This window comes from Hypanus sabinus, chromosome 7 (assembly GCF_030144855.1).
Source record: "Hypanus sabinus isolate sHypSab1 chromosome 7, sHypSab1.hap1, whole genome shotgun sequence".
NCBI classification, from domain to species: Eukaryota; Metazoa; Chordata; class Chondrichthyes; order Myliobatiformes; family Dasyatidae; genus Hypanus; species Hypanus sabinus.
Window position 1 is genome coordinate 47,373,289 of NC_082712.1, and position 25,442 is coordinate 47,398,730.

Sequence of the window (25,442 nt, forward strand, 5' to 3'; positions counted from 1 at the left end):
GAGATTTCTAGAATCGCTTATGAAATTAAACAAGCATACAGCACTGTGCAAAAATCTTAGGCATATATACAGTATATAGCTAGGGAACTGGAGACATTTGCACATTACTACAGTAATTTTACTTATTGCACTGTACTGCTGCTGCAAAAAAAATCAGATTTCATGACATATGTGAGTGACAATAAATTTGATCTGATATGGGTCTCTATTTGGGACTGAGGGTGGGAAGGGGGCAGGGAGAGGAGAAATCATTGTTGGGAAGAGGGGAGAGGAGATGGGAGGAAGCAGAAAGCACCAGAAAGACATTCTGTAATGATCAAAAAACCAGTTGTTTGCAATCAAATGATATTCTCTGGTATCTCCGGGGTGGGTGTGTCTGCACCCGTGCCATAGCCCCCTTCCCTGGCACTCTCTCTTTGCCACCTGTCCCACACACCTCCCACCCTCACCATTCCCAACATTATTTGCTCCCCCAAATTTACAAACTCACTTTCTACTTCATATTGACAAATACAGTACTGTTCAAAACTCTTAGGCATCCCAGCTATACAAGTCCCTAAGATTTTTGAACAGTACTGTATCCAGAATTACCTTCTGCTAATTATTTTTTAACTAGGACCTTTAGTTATATACTCATTCAATTGAGAAAATATTAATTTTTTGAAGGTGTTCTATCAAGCACATCATGATGTTGAATATCTTTTGCAAACCTTAGCATAAACTTTATCTGCTTGAAGTAGAGTAACCTGGTTTTCCAGTCTCATTGAGTAACAACAGCTGTTAGCATTATAGTATCCAGACTAATCCTTCAAACTAGTGCATCTCTACCACTTGAGGAAGCAATTTTGAAACATCCATCACCTTTTGCAAATAGAAACATTTCTTGAGTACACTCATGAAAGATCTGGGTCTAATTTTTAGCACATGTCCTTCTTGATCTTCCATACTCAAGGAATGCATCACTAATATCCGTAGTTTCATCATAATTTGGTGTGACAGTGTAATCCTGGGAATTCTATGGTGTTCAGTCTCCGAGATTAACCTTTTGTTTCGAATGTACAGTCCCAGATAACTCACAATAGGTGTAGTTTAATAAAATTTAGATTTACGTACAACCCTGAATAATGCTCATACGAATGAGGCAATATAGGATTTGCTGGGGCAAACCCCAGAAAGAGTCTGTATCTTCATGAGAAAACTGGATATGCTAAAGAATCCAGTAAGTGTTTCTGGCGCAAAATTTCTCATCCTTCTCATGTGTCTCAAACAATGTACCACAGAGACTCGACTTGGTGCCCGCATTTCACTGGCGAAGGCCTATTTAAATATGCAACTTCAATTGGAACAAATCATTATCTTGCAAGAGATAATTATTTATCTCAATGAAAAATCATTATTTTTTTCTATGAAGGAGAAAAATGTTTCGCATCTCATAACTTAAATGGGATTTTTCAAAACTTTTTCAGTTAATATCTATTATATCAAATTCCACTCATTCGATCTAGTTTCCTACCTGAAAACATGATATCCTTGCAACGTGAATTGGTAAGGAGAAAGTAAAACATCTATTGAACACGCTACATATCATTGCACAATTATGCTTTAAGCATTTTTTTGGAATGTCATGGTTATTGAATACGTTCAGACTCAACATTAAATTTTAACTTTCTGAAATAATTCAATGGAGTAGTTCAGTGAGACATTTAGGAAATGTTTTTATTGGGTAACTAACAAATGTATGATACATACTGGTGCTTTGTTATTTTTAAGATCTGCTAGAGGTTGAGTATCAACCAAATATGGAATAAGTGTAAATCTTTACAAGTAACACAGTGAAAATTACAAAAGTCAAAATTATTCTCTCTTAAATTATGCAGATAGAATCTCTGAATGTTTTTGGCACAGATCTGATTTAAAAATACTGCACAATGAAAGATTCCAGATCACTATAATGAAAGTGGACAGTATACTTTGGGGATAAACTACCACCGCAAAACTTGATGAACTCAATTTTCATCATATCATTCAAGTTCTCAATCTCCTGGAGCATGCCTTGTCAAAAGAGACCAATACTGAATTTGGAATTACATCATTCTCCTCAGCAATCCTGCCTCTGTAAACAACCAAACCACTACCAGAATACGTCACAGGTTTCGCAAAAACATTTTGTTTTCTCTTGTCCGTACCAAAACAGGAAACGTACCAGATCCCTTTGTTGGGCTTGTTGTTCCTCTGAGTGACATAAAAAAAAAATTACCATCACTTTTACTCTGGTCCAGATTTTGTTGTGGGTGGTGGGGGGGGGGGGAGAAATAATCTCATTGGTCTTGAGGAAACACAATGCTAAAGCAGGGCTTTTGTTGCACTGCCTCCATGCCAATCATTACTACTAATCGTATACTAAGCTAATTTTTCATTCTCATCATGACACATTCTCATCAGCTCCCTCAAAATTTATCACTCACATAAACATTGAGTGTCAATTCACCTACCAATTTGCACCTTTGGGATGTGGGAGGAAACCCAGGCAAAATCCACGTGATCACAGGGAGAACATGCAAACTTCACACAGACAATGCCCCAGGTCAGGATTGAACCTGGAGCTGCAAGACAGTAGCTCTACCAGCTGCGCCATTGTCTCTCCTTTTCTTCATTCATTCAAAAGATATTGATGTAATTTATTATCTGACCCTGAGGAAATCAAGACCACATTGGGGGAGGGCAGTCTGGAGTCATACATAAGGCAAAATGGATAAGGACAGCTTTCCCCCCCCCCCCAAAAGATAAAGGACCAGATTATTTATTAATAATAATCCATAGTTTCATCACACTTACTGGTTTTCTTTAACATGTAATTTGTTTAAGTTCTTGAAGTTAAATTCCAACATTGTCATGGTTTGATTTAAACTAGTCTTTCTTGGTCAATGGTCTAGACACCATTTATCTACTATAGCACTTCTCCTGGAAGATTGTGTACATCCACACACAAAATGCTGGTGGAACACAGCAGGCCAGACAGCATCTATAGGGAGAAGCACTGTCGACGTTTTGGGCCGAGACCCTTCGACAGGACTAACTGAAAGGAAAGATAGTAAGAGATTTGAAAGTAGGAGGGGGAGGGGGAAATGCGAAATGATAGGAGAAGACCAAAGGGGGTGGGGGTGAAGCTGAGAGCCAGAAAGGTGATTGGCAAAAGGGATACAGAGCTGGAGAAGGGAAAGGATCATGGGACGGGAGGCCTAGGGAAAAGAAAGGGGGAGGGGAGCACCAGAGGGAGATGGAGAACAGGCAAAGTGACAGAGAAAAAAAGAGGAGGGGAAAAAAAAAACTTAATACATCAGGGATGGGGTAAGAAGGGGAGGAGAGGCATTAATAGAAGTTAGAGAAGTAAATGTTCATGCCATCAGTTTGGAGGCTACGCAGCCAATATACAAGATGTTGTTCCTCCAACCTGAGCGTGGCTTCATCTTGACAGTAGAGGAGGCCATGGATAGACATATCAGAATGGGAATGGGATGTGGAATTAAAATGTGTGGCCATTGGGAGATTGTGTACGTCTGGTGTCTTTACCCAATGAAGAATAAATTTGTGACTGAGGAAGATCAAGAAGAGCATACTGTATTTATTCCTGGGAATCAGTAGGTGTTGAGAGAGGTAAAAACAGAATATGTAACACAAAGTGGACTGCAAATATGCCCTCATGTCTGGAAGAATGAAAATGCTGACAAGTTTTGATTGGGGTGACATTATAGACATATAGCTGATGTCTTCCTGGCCAGGGTATCCACAGTGAGGGGACACAGTCTCAAGATGAGATGTCATCCATTCAGAATAGTGACGAGAAACTTCTGCACACAGGGGTTGGAAACGTTTGGAATTCCAGGCCAAGAAAGCTGGGAGGGCTCAGTAACTAGATATTTTCCAGGCAGAGATCTAAACATTAAGATAATCAAAGCATTTAGAGTTAGTGCTGGAAAGTGGTACTAAGGTAATGGATCAGCCATAATGTGAGTGAATGGCAGGACGTGTTCAATGGGGTGAATGGCCTACTCTTGTTAGTCTAACCTCAGTGGTTGGGAAAATATTGGCATCTATTATTAAGGATGAGGTTTCAAGGTACTTGGAGGTTAATGATAAAATAACTCAAAGTCAGTGTGGTGTCTGTAAAGGGAAATTTTGCCCGAGTTCTTGGAGGAAGTAACAAGCAGGGTGGACAAAGGAGTGGACGTCATTTACTTGGATTTTCAGAAGGTGCTTGATAAGGTACCACAGATGAGGCTGCTTAACAAGATAAAATGCAATGGCATTACAGGAAAGATACTGGCATGGACAGCCCGGAATGGCTGGCAGGCAGGAGGCAGCGAGTGGGAATGAAAGGGGTCATATCAGGTTGGCTGCTGATGACTAGTGGTGTTTCTCAGGGCTCAGTAGTGGGACTGCTATTTTTCACACTGTATGCCAGTGATTCAGATAATGGAATTAATGGCTTTGTGGCAAAGTTTGCGGGTGATACAAAGATAGGTGGAGGTGTTGGGAAATGACTGATAATGCATTTCAGTAGAGGGAACAATAGTGCAGACTATTATCTAAATGGCAAGAAGTTTCAAACATCCGAGGTGCAGAGGGACTTAGGAGTCCTCGTGCAAGACTCCCAAAGGTTCATTTACAGGTTGAGTCTGTGGTAAAGAAAGCCAATGCAATGTTGGTATTCATTTCACGGGGAATAGTACATATAAAAGAGACAATGCTGAGCCTTTATAAGACACTGGTCAGGCCATACTTGGAGTATTATCAACAGTTTTGGGCCCAATCAGAAAGGATGTATTATCATTGGAGAGAGTCCACAGGATGTTCACAAGGATGATTCCGGGAATGAAGGGGGTTAACAAATGAGGAGCTTTTGGCAATTTTGGGCCTCAGCTCACTGGAATTTAAAAGACTGTGTGGGGATCTCACTGAAACCTACCGAATGTTGAAAAGACTAGATATGGTGGATATGGAGAGGATGTTTGCTGTGGTGGGGGTATCCAGAACTAGAGGGTACAGCCTCAAATTTGAGGGGTGACCCTTTAGAACAGAGGTAAGGAAGATTTTGTTTTAGCCAGAAATCTGTGAAATGCTCTGCCACAGACTGTGGTGTAGGCCAAGTCCCTGCATATATTTAAGGCAGAAGTTGATCGTTTCTTGACCAGGCAGGACATCATAGGATATAACTAGAAGGCAGGTGTATGGGGTTGAGTAGGATCCAGAATCAGCCATGATGGAATGGAGGAGCAGACTCGATGGGCTGAATGGCCTAATTCTGCTCCTAAGTCTTATGGTCTAATTAGCACAACTATCATACTCTTTCATTTAAATATTACTGAAAGTATAGTTTTTAAATAGTTTATGCATGCACTTGCAGAAGCTTGATGTTCAACAAGGTAAATGGGGAATATTAAATCAATGAGAAATTAACAGGAATAAAATTGAGAGTGAAAATTATTTAGACAGATTAATTGAAAGGTCTAAGTGAAACACAATGCTTCCAAAAAAGAAAATGAATCAAGGTTGACTTTTTATATTTTAAGAACTTCCAGTTCACATTAAAGAATAGACACTCTAAACATTGAATTGTTTATTCTAAGCAAGAGCTTAATTAGAGTTATGATATTTTTTAAAAAAAAGTTAGTCACTGTATTTCACTGACTAAAACAAATGTAATGAACACTTAGTGTAAGTATAGCAATTTCTTGAAAGAAAAACACAGGAGATTAACTATTGCAATTTAGCAGCAGGGCAGCACCTTAGAAAACACAGCAAAGAAACAGGATATTTGGCTCAACTGGAATACGCTGTTTTTTATTTTTGGATCTGGCCAATACCTCTACAATCATAGCATGTGAAATAGCCATCAGTTGTATGTTAATGATCAACAAGTGTTTAAAAATCTGTTCCCAGTGCTTATGAAGTGTAGTCTCAATAAATTTAATTTTATGTAAGAAATCTATTTTACACCTCATATTTGAAGCTGGTGAGACAAATATCACACATAAGATTTTAAACACTGTTATTGTTCCTATCTATATATATGCTTCAGCTGAAATCCAAAAACAAAGATTTAAGATAAAGTCACTTTTTAATGCCTTTGTGAGGAAAATCCTACAAAAGGTAGTGGATTTAACCCAGTACATCTTGGGTAAAACCCTCCCAACCATGGAGCACTTCTACACGAAAATGTAGAAATGCAGTATCCGTCATCACAGATCCTCTCCACCCAGGCCAGGCTCTTTTCTCAGTTGCCATCAAGTGCCTCAGGACTTGCACCACCAGGTTCAAGAACAGTTACTATCCCTTAGCCATCAGGTTCTGGCACAAAATGTGATAACTGCACTAATTCTACTTCTGGCGTTCCCACAACCAATGGTTTCACACTCAGGACTCTTTATCTTGTTATTTCATTCTCTTGTTATTTATTGCTATTTGCATTTGCACAGTTGTGTTCATTGATCTCGCTTAGTTACTGTTCAATAATTTGCTAAGAAAAAGAATCTGAGGGTTGTATGCGGTATCATGTATTTAAATTTTACTTCGAACTTGTAATGAGACTGAAGTTGATAATTAATGAGTAACTTCCTTGACACTACTGCCAGAGCACAGACCACCTCTCACAAGAGAGTACAACTACCATTCTTACAATGTCACTGTTGCCAACTTGCCCAACATCTCCCAGAGGTTTAAATTACCATTCACATTAATACCGTTAATAATGGAGCAGGTTCAAGGCTCCTTAGTAATTGGCTCATCTCCCTAATTTCAAAGCTGTTCTACCATCTACAAGTCAATATTTAATACAAATAAACAAAAAAATGGTAGATTCAAGAAATCTAAACCAATTACAAAACAACACTGGAAAGCTCAGCAGGTCCAGCAGCATCTATGGCAAGAGAAACATTTAACACTTCATAAACAGGTTCCTTCAGAACTGGGAAAGGGAGAAAACAGTTAAGTTTTTAGTAGCAGAGAGGGTGAGGGAAGAGTGTGTAGTAGTTTATTATTGTCACATGCACCAAGGTACTGCAACAAGCTTTTGCTTGGGTGTCATCCAGACAGATCAGTCCACATATAATTGCATTTATAAAGTAAGTGCAACGTAGGCAGATAAATAAAGTTCAAGGGTCATGATGAGGTAGATCAGAAAATCTTTTATCATATGAGAGGTTTGTTCAAAAGTCTGATTACAATGTCCTTGAAGCTGGTGCTCTTAGAACATGTCAAAGGAAATGTTTGATAGCTTGGGATCAAGAAATGTGAAGTGCCAGCTCTGTATCAGTTAGGATCAGATGATTTCTCGTTATTTGTACAATATGCTGCTAATAATGCAGCTGTGGGACAGGCCAGATTTTGCCAACAGAAAATAAAAAAGTAAGTCAAAATGATGACAGGCGCAAATAGCCAGCTCTGATACAGACTGAAAGATAGACCAAGTTACTGACAACTCCAGAACTCGATACCTCATCAAGAGGTATGGGGTGGGGTGGGTGAAGTGCAATGTGCCCTGACAGAAAGAAAGTGACCATTCCTCAAGCCTGAATTGATCCTCATTGTATCAGTGCAGACTGAATTGTCAGAGCGAGAACAGGATGGTGAATGGTAATAAAACCAGGTGATCTGCATTGCAATCACCCGCATTTGTTTTTTGGTCAGCCCATATAAGTTATCCTGACCTCTCCTTAACTGCTACAATAAACCATTTGGTATCTTCCCATCAGAAGTATTGTCTTTGGCACATCTCTCCCTCACCTACCTGACAACTGAAAACCAACTTAGCAGGCCAGACAGCATCTGTGGAAACGAGCAGTCAACGTTTCGGCCCAGACCCTTCGTCAGGACTGTCTCAGCCGGAAGTGTTGACTGCTCGTTTCTATGGACACTGCCTGGCCTGCTGAGTTCCTCCAGCTTGTTGTACCTGTTGCTTTGACCACAGCATCTGCAGTGTACTTTGTGAAAACCAACTTATTTTCCTCTATTCCCAGTTCTGATGAAGGGGATTGCAAATGCTGTTTAACTTTTGAGAGTTTTCTGGGGGTTTTTTTTGTAAGAGTTTATGCAATCTCTCTCCTGTGGCTCTATAGCAGACACTATATCACTATATTATCCAGGATCAAGCGGTCCACTAGATTGGCACATCAAAGTTTCTGCTGTACTCCCCCCCCACCCCCCCCCCCCCCCCCCGCGGAAGTTTCTCATCACAAGCTGCTTCTTTCGTTTGCCTCCAACTTTCAGCCTGCCCTCAAATTCACCTGGTCCATTTCCGACACCTCCCTCCCCTTTCTGGATCCTTCTGTCTCCATCTCTGGAGACAGCTTATCTGCTGATATCTACTATAAGCCTATAGACTCTCACAGCTACCTGGACTATTCCTCTTCCCACCCTGTCTCCTGCTTCTTTAGTTGTTGGATGATAATTCCAAAACAGTATCTCCAAGAAATTAATATTCACACAGAGAAATCGCAACGGGCAGCAAGCGCCGGCCTTATCATCAACATCGGGACCAAAGGATAATGCACCTTTATGTAAAGTAGGTTTCGCTCCCGTTTCCAGTTTATGTACTCACTTGCAGAAATGAAAATCGTAAATACACACAGTATTCCTAATCTGATAAAATTCATTTCTTTTTCAAGAGCCTTTATTTTGATAAAAGGTCCTCAAAATAAAACTAACATTCTGGAACTTTCGGATATTTGCCTCTCTAAATTATTAAGCAATTAACGGCAGGAATTTTACTGAAAATGATAGCAAAAATAATTCAACTCCACCTCCACGTACAAAAGATCTTGCACTTCTTGTACGAACTCAACTTAAAAGACTGTCCTATATCTCCGAACAGGACTCACAGGTATGTTAGCAGCCGAAACGTAAATGCGCACATGTCCCAATAGCGCTACCTCGCAGATGATGGGAAAGAAATACACATCCTGCAATGAAGTAACCCAACATGATTCAATTAGTAACCATCCCTTTCTCCATTGAAAATTCCCCCCCAAAAAATCCCAAATGACGTTTGTACAGGGGCAGAACACACTACATTCCTTTCACTTCCACCAGCAGCTGCGCCCGACGTGCGGAGAGCCAAGGCGAGCCAGCGGGGACGGGGATGTGAGAAAGTGGAGTGTGGTGGCGCTGGTTGGTTGGAGACGCGGAGAGCGCCGAGTTTACCGTGACAAGGTGCTAGAGAGTGAGCAACGAAGGCGGGGACTGCTTGGCCAAGGGGGAGCGGCAGCGGCAGGTTAGCACTGAGTCAAGTGCGAGTGGTGGAGGCGGAGAGAAGGCGAGTTAGCACGGAGCGATTGGCCATCGGCACCAGAATGCAGGCTATGGGGTTTGGGGCTTGGCAGCGAGTTCAGGAAGTTGAGAAGTAGAAAATAATTGCAATCCTAAACCCGACGGCAGCAGCTGAAAGTTGGAGGACGGGGTGTTGGGAGGAAACCATGAAGTAAAAAAGTGGAGCGCTGCTCCCGATGGGATAGAGGGAGTGTGGTGGAGGGGCATCGAGCTACGGGGCCTGGGGGGGAGGGAGCGCCTAGGGCCCGGGGCGGGACGGGACAGGACAGGTCGGGGTGGGGACTGGACGGGACGGCTCGCTGCTGCACCCACGGACAGCCCCGGCTGATATTTTAATCTGCACGAAGATGGCGAGGTGGCTGAGGGAGTACTTCAATCTGGGTAGCTACAAGGCGAAGGCTCCGGTCAAGGCGGAGACGGCGGCAGCGGCCGGCAAGAAGAAGAAGAAGCCCCGCGGCGAATCGGGATCGTGCCGGGAAAGCGACCTGATGCGGGCCTACCGGCTGCAGAAGGAGCGGGACTTCGAAGACCCGTACAGCAACGGCCCGGGGTCGTCGCTGCGCCGCCTCAAGGCCATGTGGCTGGGTCCGGAGGACGAGAGGGAGGAGGGCGGCTGTCGCCAGGGCCCGGTGGCCAGCGGATCCCCGATTTTGCAGCGCAGCCAGAGCGAGAGGGCCACTTCCTCCTCCTCCCCCCGAGCCAAGTGCATCGGCTCGGCTCAGCAACGGCTCATCAAGATACACGAGACGGCGGTGACCGAAAAGGCGGTCGGCAACTGGAGCAGCCCGGCCACCGCGTCCCGGAAGCCGCCACAACCCGACGACAAGGTGAGTGCGTACACCAACTCTTATAATTAGTTTGTTCTGTCTCTTAAAGCAGTCCAGAACCGATTGCCTGTAAACTCTTCAAGAGTGAATCATGTCTATGCATTAGTTTCTCGTCATGTACACCAGGTTGCAATGCAATCCTTGTTGCCTGAAGCTCACGGTGTTAAGAATATCCATAGTAACAATAAATACAAGAATGAGTGCAATAAATGCAGAATGGCGCAAATTGTAGTGCAAAAATCACTGAAGTGACAGAAACTGAAGGAGATGGAATTAAGAGTCCAAGAACGTGGCTCCAAGTCCGAGTTTAGATTAGAACATAGCGCTCGATATCTTTTAATAGCTTAAGTGCCACTGTTGTATCTGCTGACAACTATCCCTACCGTTCTGTTCCAGACATCTACAGCTCTGTGCAATATAATCTTAACCCGTACATCTCCTTTAAAATTTCCCCTCTCTCACCTTACAAATTTTTTTCTTTAGTATTTGAATGTTCTCCTGCAAGGACAACTATCCTGTCTACTGTTTCTCGTAATTTTATGATTTGCATGAGCTCTCCCCTCAGCCTGTGCTCTAGAGAAAACAATGCACGTCTATTGAAGCGTTCATACAGTGAAATTCATTAGGTGCCGCAATCACGGTCCTAGCAAATCTTTCTACAGAAGTGGTTTGTCATTACCTTCCCCTGGGCAGTGTCTTTACAAGATGGGTGACCCCAGCCATTATCAATACTCTTCAGAAATTGTCTGCCTGGCGTTAGTGGGCGCATAACCAGGATTTCTGATATACACCAGCTGCTCATACAACCATCTACCACCTGCTCCCATGGCTTCACGTGACCCTGATGGTGGGAGATGAGGAGGAAGGGCAGGGTAAGCAAGTGGTGCATTTACCCAAGGGTGAACTGCAGTAGCAAAGGGAAGAAGTGCTTTGCACCTCCTTTGGCAGAGCTGTATCTCCCCACCAATGAGATATACGGTGGAAAACTTGCTTGTAGCAGCATAACAAACAGGCATGGATTCAGACGACTTATAAGCACATAAACAACACTGAGAAAGTGGAAAATGCATTCTAATATGAAGTACAATGGCTAGAACAAAATGGTAGAATGATGCAAAGACCTGTTTGGAGTGGTTTGTTGTTACCAACCTTGCTCATGCTTTTGCAGTGACTGCTCAGTTCTGGTTATTAAGCTGGAGAGAGAGTGGAGAAGATTCACAGGAATGTTACTGGGACAGCAGGGCTAGCAGTATCAGGAGATACTGGATAGGTTTGGGCAACATTTTCCTTGGAGTGAAGGAAGCTGAGTGGTAACTTGATGGAGGTGTATATTGTGAGGGGTGTTGGAAAGATGGATAGTCTTTTTTCCCCCCGGTAGAATAGTGTAGTTTAAAACTAAAGAGAACAGGTTTTTGGATGAAAGGTGAAAGGTTTACAGAGCACATGGTGTATTTCACACAATGGGTAATGGGTACCAGAGGAAGAGGTAAAGGTATAATATTTAAAAGACATTTAGGATAGACTTAGACCAGGGCTTCTCAACCTTTTTTATGTCAGGGAGCCTTGTCAGTAACTGAGGGGTCTGTGGACACCAGGTTGGGAACCCATAGTTTAGAGGAATATGGGCCTAGCTCAGGGAGACATCATGATTGACATTGATGAGATAGGCCAAAGGGCCTTTTGCTGTGCTTTACAGCTCTGACTAATTCTCTCCTATTGATATATTCCAGTGGGTGTAGAACGTTGCATTTGTGCCAAGCGCCTTGATTGACGGAATTACCAAGTGCACTGACAGGCATTGAGATTTGCAGTCTCAAACACAAGAAAGTGCAGATGCTGGAAATCTCAAGCAACGCACGCAAAATTTCCGACGAACTCAGCAGGTCAGGCAGCACCTATGGAAAAGAGTAAACAGTTGACATTTCGACCAAGACCCTTCTTCGGGACTCAGGATGGGTCTCGGCTCGAAATATCGACTGCTTCTCCATAGATGCTGCCTGACTGCTGAATTCCTGCAGCGTTTTGTGTGTGTTGCTTGAGGTTTGCTGTCTCCTGCTAACAGAAGTTGTGACTTTTCAGCAACTTGTTTTCATGACAGGAATAAAGATAGATACATAGACATAGATTGTTTTTTCTTGAACTGAGGGTCATCCTGCTAGAAGCGCATAGAATTATGAAAAGATAGATTGAGTCTTCTCCCCACAGTGGAAGTGTCAAATAACAAAGGGAAGTAGCTTTAAGTTGTTGGAGAGTAAGCTACAAAGAAGCTTTTTTTAGAACTGCCTAGGATGTGCTACCATGGCAGGTAGTGGAAGCTTAATTGATAGCAACATTTAAAAGGAATCTGGACAGGCAGAGAATAGTGGGGGTGGGGGGGTGTTGGTACAATATGGACTGTGTGCAGGAAGATGGGATTACTTTGAATTGGCATCACGGTTGTCCGTGGGCTGTGCTTTTCCATGAATGAATTCATCCTGTTTAATTGAAGCTGTAGAGCTGTAGGTGTTTGTGTAGACTGAACTGACACAAGTGTGCAGGTAGGTTTTGAGGGTAATTTTGAAGATAATTAGGTAAAATTTAAGTGGATGGTTCATATGGACTCAGTGGCTGAGTCTGCATGCTGTATGTTTCCATGCTGGTAAAAATAAGAAGTGGATGAAGTGATCAGAAATGTGGAAGAGACGTAAGAGTCCTTGTGATATTATTTCAATATCAAATTGAAACTTCTAAAGACTGGAATGACTTGGGAATTATTATGGCATAGAGTACGTGAAGGAAAAAATTCCAGAGTTCAGTGAATTGTGGAGTGAAGTGGTGACGAGGATAATGAATTTCACATGTTGTGGTGTTGGGGATGATGATTGTTGACGATGCCAGTGAACAAGACCTTGAATTCTATTACGTTCATTTGATGAGGATTGCAGTTCAGCAGACAAGAAAAGCATTGAAGCAAATGCTTGGAAGTGAGAAAATATTGATTACCGAAGTTTAGCAGTAGTTGGAGTGATGGGGGGGGGGGGTGATCAAACGTATGAGATTGCTGCATTTGAGATGAACCAATATGTGGGGATTTTCACTGAATTTTAATTGGATTTTGGTGTCCATGAGATAAATTATTGTTGTGGCAGTGCCTATGCATGAGGAATGTTTTCTCCTAGTCCAACAAGCTACCCTGTAAACTTCACCATTTTGTGTGGGAGTTATTTTGTGAATGGACGTTTTCATAAAAGGATGAGGTGGGATAATCACTGATGACACGGGTATTCATTTTCATTCACAGCTCCACAGAGAATGAAATAGTGCATCGTGACATGCAGGTAGATCTGGGCGCAATTTGGGGATGGACTGGAAAATGGCAATATATGCGGGCATTGCCAATTTCTGGTCCATCTCATAAATAACCTAATGGTCCAAATGTCGCCTGTTCTATTTAACTAGAGAGTTCACCTCCATAATCCTGACCGAGATTACATACCACCAGTGGCATTCTATAATCAAATACTTAAGATGCTGCATGATGCCGTCGCCGAGCAAAGAACAGTCTAACCCAATGCATTTCAAATCATAGTGTGGGAATTCGGGACTTCAACCAGGTTTGTTTGAAGAAAACCCTGCCCAATTACCATCAGTGTATAACCTGTAGCACCAGAGGTCACAACACACTAGACCACAGTTATACCAAGATAAGGAGTGTCCACCGTTTCATGCCCAGACTGCATTTCAGTAAATCAGATCACTTGGCGCTCCTTCTCCTACCTTCATCAGGCAGAGGCAAACTAGCAACGCTCCAGAGATTAGGACAACAAAGAGGTGGTCACAGGATGCAGAGGAGCAACTGTGGGGTTGTTTCGAGTCAATGGACTGGGCATTATTCAAGGACTCATCTATGGATCCAAGTAAGTATACAGGTAGTCCCCGAGTTACAAATGTCCAACTTACAGACAACTTGTACTTACGAACCGAGGAAGGAGAACGCCGTCTGCCATTTTAAGTCATTGCCATTGGCACTGTGTTGAGTGTTTTGGGTGTTCAACTTTGTTTTTGGCTTAAATTTTTCTTAGTAAGATTCACCCTGACGCGCCCCCCCCCCCCCCCCCCCCCCCAGCCTGTTCTGGTCAGCTGTTGGCGCAGTGAAATCAGCGCCGGGCTGGAGAACGGAGGTCCCCGAGTTCGATTTAGTGACAGATCGCTCCCGTGCCGGGTTGATGTCGATCCAGTGACTCTCGTACCATCCGTGCCGGGTTGATGTCGAGCTCACAACTCGACCTCATAAAAAAAAACCACTGCCTTCTCCAGTTTAAATTCCCATGCAGAATATTGTGGAGGATCAAATATCCAAACCCAGCACAGCCCCCACTTGTCCCATTTAACCTGTCTCAGTGCGGCGGAGTTTAGGACCCAGCGGATCTCGGGACCTGCCGCCTGCGGTGTTTCTGTTCCATTGACAGGAAGCGATCGCGATTGAAAATAAAGTGGAAATAATAAAGCATTTGGAAAGAGGTGAAACACCATCGGTCATTGGAAAAGCGTAAGGCTAGTCAGTCAACAATGGGAACAATTTTAAAGGATAACGGATAAAGTGAGAATAATGGAGCATGTGAAAGGTCCTGCCCCGATGGTAGCTACAATTATTACTAAGCAATGCAGTATTTTAATTATTGGAATACATACGTTTCTTAAATGTTTTATATGCATAGAAAGGTAAAATATATACTATATAGTAAGACAAACGTTTGACTAACTGACGCTAAATAATACCGGATGTACTTGTTCCGACTTACGTACAAATCCGACTTAAAGACAGACTCAGGAATGGAACTCGTACGTAAACTGGGTACTGCCTGTACCATGCTAGTCATGGATGTTATTAAAACAGTTGTAAGATGAGTGTGTCCTCCAGAATCATTCAAAGTCTTCCCCAATCAGAAGCCCTGGATGAACCATGAGATCTTATTGGAGTATAAAAGTTGCATTATTTGCTGTGTAACCAAAACTGTGTAGTCAGCTTTGAAACTTGCTATTTGCTATGCATGTACCCAATTTAGTAGGAGAATGAAATCTTAAGAATGTAGAAGACAATGGTGTGTTAATGAGAGGTAGCTAAGAGATGTAGATTAGAACATGATTAAGTCAATGGGTAGAAACAATAGTGGCGGATGTACATGTGATACGCAACTGTAGACCGATTGGATATGCTAATGCAACTAAACCAGGAGATTGCTATAAAAAATGCTATGTCCAAGGATCGGTGGGCAATCAGCGACTAGCTGAATGACTGTCTCAGCTTTGATTTGCAAATTAAAGTTTAACCCTTCTTGAAGAATCTTCTGTGTCTCCTAATCATTTGTGGGGCATGAGAAACCACGACAAAATTGGCACCAGGGTGCACCCAAACAAAAGGTAAGCACTTTTTGCGACAATTTAGACTAAGACTTCTGTTGGCTTTGGGGAGGTCTTGGAGTCTCAGAAGTGTGGAACCACTGCCGAAGTGTCTCTCCGGTCCAAAGAATCTGGCAGAATTGGGGGTTAACAGGAGGCTCAGGTGATTGTTCAAGAATATTGCAGTGAGGAGAAGTACAATAAAAAGTTAAGTTAAGAAAAATTCCAAGTGGTGTTGGTAAGTCCCTGTGGATACCACTTCGTATAAAACGGTCTGAACGGGCAGGGAAAGGAAAAATGGAAAAAATCCTCGTGGATACCGCCTTAAGATAAGGGTCTGAATAGATAAGGTGCAAAGAGAAAGTTCTGTGGATACCGCTCTGAATAGCGATCTGTACGGGCAGAACAGAATAGGAAACAAGGACAGTCCAATATATAGTTTAAAGCGCTGGTAGATAGACAATAGACTAGGCATAGAATTAGAGTAAATAATATTATCCAGTAAACAAACTGTGAATCTCTGAAATACCTTAAAAAGAGAGAATAACATGACAGGTAAAGGAACGGCAGTAGAGATTCTGAGCAAAAAATTCCTGATAAATAAATATGAGATCACAAAAACTTCAGAAAAATGGGGAAAAATGAACCAAAAACCTGGTCACAAAGTGGCCAAGAGAAGGAACGTTTGATGTAAGTTTGTGCGAAGAAATGGAGGGACTAATTAAAAATTACAAACCAAAAGATAAATCTAAGAAAAGAGGGCAAAAAAGAGAATGAGAAATGGAAGTGCTAAAACTCTTCAGAACGGAGGGAGAAAGGCTGAGGAGGACAGGTAGAATATTGATTACAAGCGAGGAAGACACTAAGGTGCTGGAGAAACAGCCTGTTAGAGAGAGAGGAAGGTACAGTGAGAAACTGGCTTCAGCTCCGTACCCGGATGCGACAGAAACAGAGAAACCCCTTCCCTATAATGAGGAAGGAACCCCTAAGCAGTGCCCCCTGCTGACAGGAACAGTAAACATGCAGGGAGAAGTACAAGTTTGGGATAATGAGGAGGAAAAAAAACAATACGAGAAGGAAAAAGCGGGGATATGGAAGGAGATACAGGCAGAAAGGATAAAGGTGGAACAGGCACAGAGAGAAATGGAAGAAGGGATTGAACTGATGAAATACTTGAGAGAGGAAAAGGAATATGAGGAGTATCGGTTATACTATAGAAATAAACAGACTAGAAAAGAAGGTGACTCATTGGAGGAGCAAGAGTTAAGTGGAGAGAGAGAGGTTGTGAGAATTTGTGGGGAAGAGGTAGGAGGCAGAAGCCCAGAAGAGCAGAAGGAGGCGGTAGGGGAGTGACTTGCGGAAGTAGAGAGAGAGCCAGATAGGTCACATGAGAAGAGATTGTCTGTTTACACCATGGCCTGACACACACCAGCAGGAACCGATAAGAAGGGAACTAAAGTTTAGCCAAGGACCAGCCCCCACAGGCCTAAGCGGACCTGTGGACCCCTATGCGAGGTATTAGGGGTGCCCCGAGAACTTGAGTGGAAAGGGACATTACCCAATGATAACAAGGGAGGCAGGCGAGGAACCCATTGTTCAGGTTATGTTAGAAGGGCAACTGACACCAATGATGATAGATACTGGAACCACGTACACTTGTGTACAGCCACAGTATGCCCTTCACCTTCCCATGTCAGGAAAGTTTATTAAGACGGTAGGGTTCTCAGGGAAAACACAGTTGACACAGTGCACGGCTCCAGTGCAGTTGAGAATGGGAAATAAAGGAATTGTTTTGCCGGTGCTAGTATTTAAAGGAACTCCGATTAATTTGTTAGGCAGAGATGCCTTATTGAAACAGGAATTAAAATTAGAATGCACCAGAAATGGGCTGAGTGTGGAAAGAGCAGGGGCTCAATTGACAGTGCGAGAAGACAAGAAGGCTAATGTCTTTTGGATAGGAGACATCGCAGATCAGTTTCAGGAAACCTGGGAAAAATGGGAAAAGGGCATGCAGGCTATATTACCCAGGGCTGTAATGCCCAAATCTGAGCTACATTGTGCAGTGATTTTTGACGAGACTCAGAACAGGGAGTTAGAGGAGAGATGGCACCTAGAGGCATATACCCAACAGCACCTGGAATGGGAGGCTGTGATAATTGGAAAGCAAAGGGCAGCTTTACAAGTTAAGTGGAACACCTTTTTAGAAAAATGGTACACTATACCAGAGGCTGCGCCCCACGTAACATTGTTGGTAAACAAGGGATATCAGTCTAAAGACTTAGGACCCTTAGTTACGAGTGTTGAAACCGTAACAGTGTGGAGGAAAATCACGCCAGAGGTGTGGATATCAGAAGACAACAATTGCATTAAAATAATGGTAAGTGTAGATATGGTAGGGACAGGGAGAAAGGTTGAAATAACTCCCCAACCACACCTGCCCTTGCTGGGAAAGGAAAGAGGCCAGCGGGAAGATAAAAGGTTAGATGAGTTGCCTTCTATTCTGTGGTCACAGCATGACACGGACGTAGGGAAAATAAAAACAGCTAGTCCGGTGGAAATAAGGCTGAAAAGGGGAGCAATTTCACCTAGGAGACCACAATACCCTCTAAGACAAGAAGCAGAAGAGGGAATAGCATCGACAGTGCAGGGTTCTCAGTAGTGCAGCAGGATCAGTCGAGCTATAAGATTATTAGGATGGAGTCCTGTCCCCAACCATGTTCCGCCCAACTAGCGGAAATCAAAGCCCTGACAGCTGCGTGTGAAATGATGGAAGGTGAGAAAGTAGACATCTATACTGATTCGGCATATGCCCATGGAGTATGCTATTTGTTCGGGGCAGTGTGGAAGCAGAGAGGTTTTAAAAAAAGTACTGGTGATCCCATACAACATTGTCAGCAAATTCTAGAAAAGCCATAATGAAACTTAAAGCTTTGGCTATAGTAAAATGCCAGGCACATAAAAAGGGAAATGATGTAATAACAAAGGGAAATCAAGCTGCGGACGAGGTAGCCAGAAAAGCGTCTGGGTGTACATCAGCTGTCATTGCCCCCCAGGTAAGCCTAACTCCAGAACCTGAGGTAGAGGACCTAATTGAAATACAAGGTAAGGCAACTTTGGCAGAACAGACAATGTGGAGAAAAAGGGGGGCCAAGCAGAACCCGGAAGGCTTGTGGAGCACGGAAGATGGTTTGTTGGTAGCGCCCACCCCTCTACTGACGTTTCTGATTTCAGAAGCGCATGGGATGGACCATTGTGCAAGGGGGGAAGTGATAAAGAAGGATGGTTTTTGGTCACCTTATTTACAGGCTTCAGTGGACTTTGTCTTGTCACAGTGCGAGGTATGCGCACAGAATAATGTTCGAAAGGGAATTACAACCCCAATGGGTCACATTCCTGTACCTGAAGGACCATTTAAGCATCTAGTGATCGATTATGTAGACATGATAAAGACAGTGAGAGGGAAAAGATGCATGCTGGTAGTAATTGATCGATTTAGCAGATGGGTGGAGGCAGTACCTTCAAGAGATCAAGGGGCAAAGACAGTGGTAAAATTTCTGACAAATGAAGTGATCCCAAGGTTTGGAATACCTACAGAAGTTAGCTCAGACAATGGTTCAGCTTTTATTCAGAAAGTGGTCAAACTGGTACTACAGGCGCTGAGGATAAAGCAAAGATTTGGATATGTATACACTCTCAGTCGCAGGGCATGGTAGAGAGAATTAATGGAACCCTGAAAGCATTGGACTGGCTGTTGGCAGAAAAAGAAGGAGTTTGTGTGATGTTTGGAGAGAAGTGCTGTACTTTCATACTGAACAATACTAGCCCAGAAGGGTCTTTCACCAGACCAATGAATAAATTAAAGAATCTGCGGACGGAGGTCAAACAGAATGCAGGATTTGAACATCAGTTCTTTGATTGGTTGGAAAATAGACTCGGAGGATGGGGAGCATGGCTGACTAAAATAGCAGTAACTGTCAGTATTGTATTGTTGAGCTGTGCGCTTGTACTATGCTGTTTTGTTCCTTGTCTCAAATCTCTTGTAGTGCATGCTGCAACCAAACAATTTCCGATGCTCATGGCAATTACTGAAGCAAGCTTAGTGGAAAAACACCGAAAATGTATCGGTACAGCCTACAACACCTGCAGGATGAACAAGAGCAAAACGACAGTGTGGGAGTAGATTGTAAGGGCTTCTGAGTTTTTTTTCCCTGTCTCAGGTACAAAGGGACAGGGTTTTGGCTCAGCGGCCCAGGGTAAGAGGGAGAGAATATTTTGAGGTCTTGGCGCAGAAAATTATAGTTTAACCCGAGATTTGGGAGTAAGTGCTTGAGTTTATTGGGGCTTTTGTGCGCAGACTCTTAGTCTTCTTTCTCTGTGTAAGACCCTCTGGGTCTCAAAGGGGGGATATATTGGAGTATAAAAGTTGCATTATTTGCTGTGTAACCAAAACTATGTAGTCAGCTTTGAAACTTGCTATTTGCTATGCATGTACCCAATTTAGTAGGAGAATGAAATCTTAAGAATGGAGAAGACAATGGTGTGTTAATGAGAGGTAGCTAAGCGATGTAGATTAGAACATGATTAAGTCAATGGGTAGAAACAATAGTGGCGGATGTACGTGTGATACGCAACTGTAGACCGATTGGATATGCTAATACAACTAAACCAGGAGATAGCTGTAAAAAATGCTATGTCCAAGGATTGGTGGGCAATCAGTGACTAGCTCAATGACTGTCTCAGCTTTGATTTGCAAATTAAAGTTTAACCCTTCTTGAAGAATCTTCTGCGTCTCCTGTCATTTGTGGGGCACGAGAAACCACGACAATCTCAATCTGCTGAGAGCCAGATCAGAGGTGCACTCTCTTTTAACTATCACCTCATATAAGATAAATCACTGACAGATGTGCTCAATGCCTTCTATGCTCACTTTGACTGTCAAAACATGGAGGGACCTTCAAGAACTTCCACAGCCCCCAATGATCCTATGTTCTCAGTCTCTGAGACAAACATGCGAGAAGCCTTCGGGGGTGTGAACCCATGAAAAGCATCTGGCCCAGTTGGGGTACCTGGCCAAGTATTAAAGACCTTTGCTGATCAACTGGGTGAAGTGTTCACTGATATCTTTTTCTTCTCACTTCAGTCTGAGATACCCACCTGCTTCAAGTAGGGTGCAATTATTCTGGTGCCCAAGAACAAGGTGACCTGCCTCGATGACTATCGTCCAGTAGCACTTAATACACAGTGATGAAGTGTTTTGAGAGGTGGATGATAAAACGTATCAACTCATGCTTGAAAAGTGACTTAGATCCACTCCAATTTGCCTACCAGCGGAACAGATCCACAACAGATGCCATCTAATTGGCTCTTCACTCAATCCAGGAACAAGGGACCACAAAGATGCATATATCAGGCTGTTCTTTATCAACTACCCCTCAAAACTAATTAATGAGCTCCAAGACTTCAGCCTCAGTAACTCATTGTGCAATTGCATCCTCGATTTCTTCACTTACAGACCCCTGTCATTTCGGATTAGCAGCAACATCTCTTCCACAATCTCCATCAGAACAGGTATACCACAAGACTGTGTGCTTAGCCCCTTGCTCCACTCACTTTACATTTATGTCTGTGTAGTTAAGCAAGGATCCGATGCCATATTCAAGTTTGCTGATGATACTTTCGTAGGATGAATCAGCATATTGAAAAACTGCCTGAGTGGTGTCATAGCAACCTCTTACTTAATGTGATCAAGACCAAGGTGCTGATTTTTGACTTCAGGAGAAGGAAACCTAAGGTCCATGAGCCAATCCTTCAGCAACTTTGAATTTCTCAGTGTTACTCTTTTGGATAACCTGTCCTGGGCCCAGCACATATTTGTGATTACAAAGAAAACACAGCAGCACCTCTGTTTCCTTAAGAATTTGTAAAGATTTGGCATAACATCTAAAACTTTGACAAACTTCTATAGATGTGTAGTGAAGAGTATTTTCACTTGGCTGCATCACAGCCTGGTATGGAAACACCAATGTCCTGGAATGGAAAATCATACAAAAAGTAGTGGGTAAGGCTTAGTCCATCACAGGTAAAGGCAACCCCACCATCAATCATCAGGGGCCTCACCACCCAGGACATGCTCTCTTCTTGCTGCTGCCATCAGGAAGAAGTTACAGGAGCCTCAGTCACAGCACGAGGTTCAGGAACTGTTATTACCTCTCGGTCATCAGGCTCTTAAACCAAAGCAGATAACTTCACTCATCTTCACAACCTATTCTTACGTACCCCGTAACTAGGTCACTTACCAGCAAAGATAGAGAGGTCCGTTGAAGTCTGATGGTACTATTTTTAACAGTATTGATAAAAACACACAAAAATAACATCAATGCAAACATACAGGTAATATACGTCGTCAATACTAAATCTAAAAGCGCGGGTATAATAATAATAAGAAATAGCTCTATCGTTGTCTAGGGGATCATGTATTGTCCGATGGAAATATAAAAGTCACTTTAGTTCATTCAAGCTGTAGGCTGCAGCCTTTTTTGGTCGGAGAGAAAGATGAAGGTTTAACTTGCCCATTCCTTTTATGATGTCGATCCTTTGAGAGTCGTTGGGGGACTGGTTTTCCCTTTGTGGTTAGCTAAAGCCGTGCTTCCGTGGCAAGACCCACCAATTCTGAAGCAAATGGAAAAGGACGCACGTGGGCTGTTTCCACCGGCTTTCACTATTATGCTGTTACAGGAGTTCTAGCGTTTCTTCTGGTGCGTCTGAGGGGTTGTTCCCACAGACCCTCTTTTATCCTGACTCACAGGGTCTCAGATGTCAATCAGGTTGGGATGATGCAATCCCTCCACCAACCCCCCCCCCCCGGTTCATTGCCTGGGGGCTTCGATGCATCGTACAGTATTCAATCCACAATTCCGTCTCCAAGAGACAATAGCCGTTATCAATGGTTCCGCCTTGCGGAGGCCAGGACACATTCCAAGCTCTTTGTGAATTCTGCATGTCTTTCTCTCATTTCCTGGGTCTCCTGAACTGACTTAATAATGATCTTGCGATCCTCAAAAAGGAGGGGGCCACGGATGTAACACTATACAGTCACTTACAAGGACTCTTCATCTCGTTCTTGATGTTTATTGTTTGTTTATTTTTTATTATAATTTCTTTGTTTTAATGTTTGCACAGTTTGTTTTCTGTGGTTACACTGGTTAAAATCCCAAGTTGGTCTGGTCTTTCTTTGATTCTGTTGTGGTTGTTATTTCATTGATTTATTGAGTATGTCCACAAGAGAGTAAATCTCTGTGTGATATATGGTGACATATACTTTGAACTTTGAAGCTAATATTGCTAATATTTTGGAGGACTCAAGAAAACTACACCACATCACTAACAGTTACATCGGATTCAATGGTTTTATATTGGGACACCCCAGTCTTTGAGATGCAATAGGATGCATCAGAATAGAGTCCAAGAAGCACATGCAAATCCCAGATTCAAAAGTGAATGAGACACAACAGATCTCTTGCTTTTGTTGTGTAATGATAGCGCAAAAATGTTCTGTCTTGTTACTGGAAGGTCTTCCTTGTCAACACTTGGCGAGTGGGGTGCCAAAGAGAAAAGTTGTCCCTTGCTTTATCAGGTGCATATGTTAACATTAACACCAGTTGATCTTTCAGTCAGCATTCATTTTTATCCCCCTGGAATATCATGTCCAAGTAAAAGATCAGGTGCATCTCTGATTAGACTGGATGCACCTCCTAGAATCCTCACTGTTAACTTTGGATTCCAGATGGAAACCTGCTGTTTACCATCTACAGCCCACCAGATGAACTATCAGTTGAAGGGAGCATTGAAACCAGCAAAAGCACAGACTACATCCTCGATGTGATCTGTGTGGGAAAGCTTTCAGCAGAGAAGGTGTAGATACCAAGTCCAGTTGTTTTGAGTGGAATGATCAGTTTATTAGAGAAGCAATCATTCTGGAGCAACCAAATATATTTTGTAACTGATCTTTCAAAATATGCATAGGCCATTAAAGAGAAAGGTCAGATTTGAAGAGTTTCTTACACTGCAGGTATTGAGGTAAGCACTAGAAAACTCCACGTCATTGGTAATACGTTAAATACATTTCTATTTGGACCATTGTGGCCCTTTGGCAATTAGAATGATTTTGCAAGATCTCTGCACCCCTCCTTCAATCTTTGCATTGTTCTGTGATTTGATGTGTGAACTGATTCCTGTATTCTGGGCCTGGGTTTATGTAAATTTATTATCAAAGTGCATACATGTCATCATATACAACCCTGAGATTCATTTACTTGATCATTCACAGTAAATACAAGAAATAGAGTCAATGTACAATTGCCCCCAACTAATGTACAAAAGACAAACGCAAATACAAAAAAAAGTCAAGAAAATGAGATGGAGTCCTTGTAAGTGAGTTCATAGGTTGTGGGAACAGTTCAGTAATTGGGTGAGTGGTTTTCCCCACTGGTTCAAGAGCCTAATGGTTGAGGGGTAATAACTGTTCCTGAAGCTGGTGGTGTGGATCCTGAGGCTCCTGTGCCTCTTCCTGATGACAGCAGAGAGAAGAGAGCCTGGCCTGGATGGTGGGGGGGGGGGGGGGGGGGGTCATTGATGATGTATTTTGCTTTACCTTTGTTGGAATGGACTGTATCCACTACTTTTAGGTAAGCGTAGGTGTACCAGCAAAAGATACCAACAAATCAGAACTGAGTAGTAATTAAGTGTTGTAGTTTGTGTACTGAGTGCATATTCCACCACTTTTAAAGTAATCCCTAGTCTTTAGTGTCCCGTGGCCATACCCTTTTAGCTGCTTTTGCATGTCTAGATATTTTGAGTTTGTTAGATTTTAAAGTTAAAACGTTTGCTTGTTTGTAAAGAGGTGGGTGTATGTAACATTTTCAAGTGAAGATGCAATTAGTCTTTCTTTAAAATATTTATTTTGCAAGCCAAGTAATTTGTGTTGTTGTAAATAGATTTTGTCAGATGTGAATTCCTAAGCCTTTGAGAACTGCCCTCTAAACTTAATGTAAGAGGTGTACACACCTCATTCTTTTCTGCAGGTATATACTTGTTTGTTCCTCCTGTCTCACCCTATTTTTTCCCTAGTTCTCCTTATGTTGATTAATGTGTATGATGCATTGTGGAAAATTGATTTTTTTCATTAACATGTGATTTAGGAGGAAATATTATCCCCGTAACACATTGGGGTCACATTATTTCTAAAAGTATATATGGATTACAGTAAAAACAGCAATTCTTTAGAATTAATGTAGCCAAAGATGCTCTGCCGTCCTACATAAATCTACTTCATAATTGGTCTAACCCTTTTCTCCTCCACAGCCATAACCCTCCATTTTGCTCACATCTGTGAGCCTATCTAGGAAGTTCTTAAATATCTACCACTATCCCTGGCAGTATATTCAAGCCACCTACCACCTAACACTCATGGAACATTCTTCCACTCACCTTGACCAGAGTTCATGGTATAGCCTGCTGCTGCAGGCAACTCACTGTGTATGGCTCTCATAATCTTATACACCTCTATCAAGTCACCTCTCATTCTAGCTTGCTCAATTTTTCCTTGTAAGACATGTTAAACCTCTGGTTTAAGATGGTGCTGGTGAAACACAGCAATGCCATGCTGACAGCAAACAAATCTACTAACTACTCTATTAATCGCACAATTACCCCAATCAATAGCCTGGAACTACTCTTTCGGAGTTGAGCTTTTGAACGAAGCCAGTGTTTGTCAGATTTAAGCACAAGGAGGCCAGATTGGAAAGGTTGGGAATGGGCTAAATCAAAGCAGAGATGTCCAGGTCTGAGAGCATATTGAAGCAGTAGAGCCCAGGTTAGAGAGCGAGGAATGAGCCAATATTTGGTTGATTTAAG

General features: G+C 42.6%; 3 protein-coding genes across 8 annotated transcripts in view; 2 read left to right on the top strand and 1 right to left on the bottom strand.

The window, feature by feature from the left end:
* The window catches only part of LOC132396763 (uncharacterized), a 247,435-nt gene extending 237,473 nt beyond the window's left edge, over positions 1–9,962 (bottom strand). For 3 of the 5 annotated variants that reach the window (XR_009513106.1, XR_009513105.1, XM_059974631.1), the window contains exons 1-2: positions 9,825–9,962; positions 8,877–8,957 (exon numbers count right to left, since the gene is read on the bottom strand). The gene's annotated coding sequence lies outside the window, so the exon portion shown is untranslated. Of the gene's footprint in view, positions 1–8,808; positions 8,828–8,876; positions 8,958–9,824 lie in introns of those variants that run through there. The other 2 variants (XM_059974632.1, XM_059974633.1) reach the window with 2 other exon arrangements.
* LOC132396761 (SH2 domain-containing adapter protein F-like) overlaps positions 9,563–25,442 on the top strand; it is a 116,769-nt gene continuing 100,889 nt past the window's right edge. The window contains exon 1 of the mRNA XM_059974629.1: positions 9,563–10,151. Within this exon, the coding sequence (XP_059830612.1) occupies positions 9,672–10,151 (480 nt within the window). The 5' untranslated portion in view covers positions 9,563–9,671. The remainder of the gene's footprint in view (positions 10,152–25,442) is intronic.
* Positions 13,377–20,317, top strand: LOC132396762 (uncharacterized). 2 transcript variants are annotated; one of them, XR_009513104.1, is made up of 2 exons: positions 13,377–14,047; positions 19,574–20,317. XR_009513104.1 is itself a non-coding variant. In XM_059974630.1 (2 exons), the coding sequence occupies exon 2, from the start codon at positions 17,092–17,094 to the stop codon at positions 18,187–18,189; it is 1,098 nt and encodes a 365-aa protein (XP_059830613.1). In that variant the 5' UTR covers positions 13,377–14,047; positions 15,473–17,091; the 3' UTR covers positions 18,190–18,430. The 2 variants fall into 2 exon arrangements, 1 of the variants encoding a protein (XP_059830613.1); XM_059974630.1 differs by lacking the exon at positions 19,574–20,317 and adding an exon at positions 15,473–18,430.

What these genes read in the sequence shown, in the direction of transcription:
- LOC132396762 (XM_059974630.1), top strand. Translation starts at nt 17,092, where the DNA reads ATGATAACAAGGGAGGCAGGCGAGGAACCCATTGTTCAGGTTATGTTA.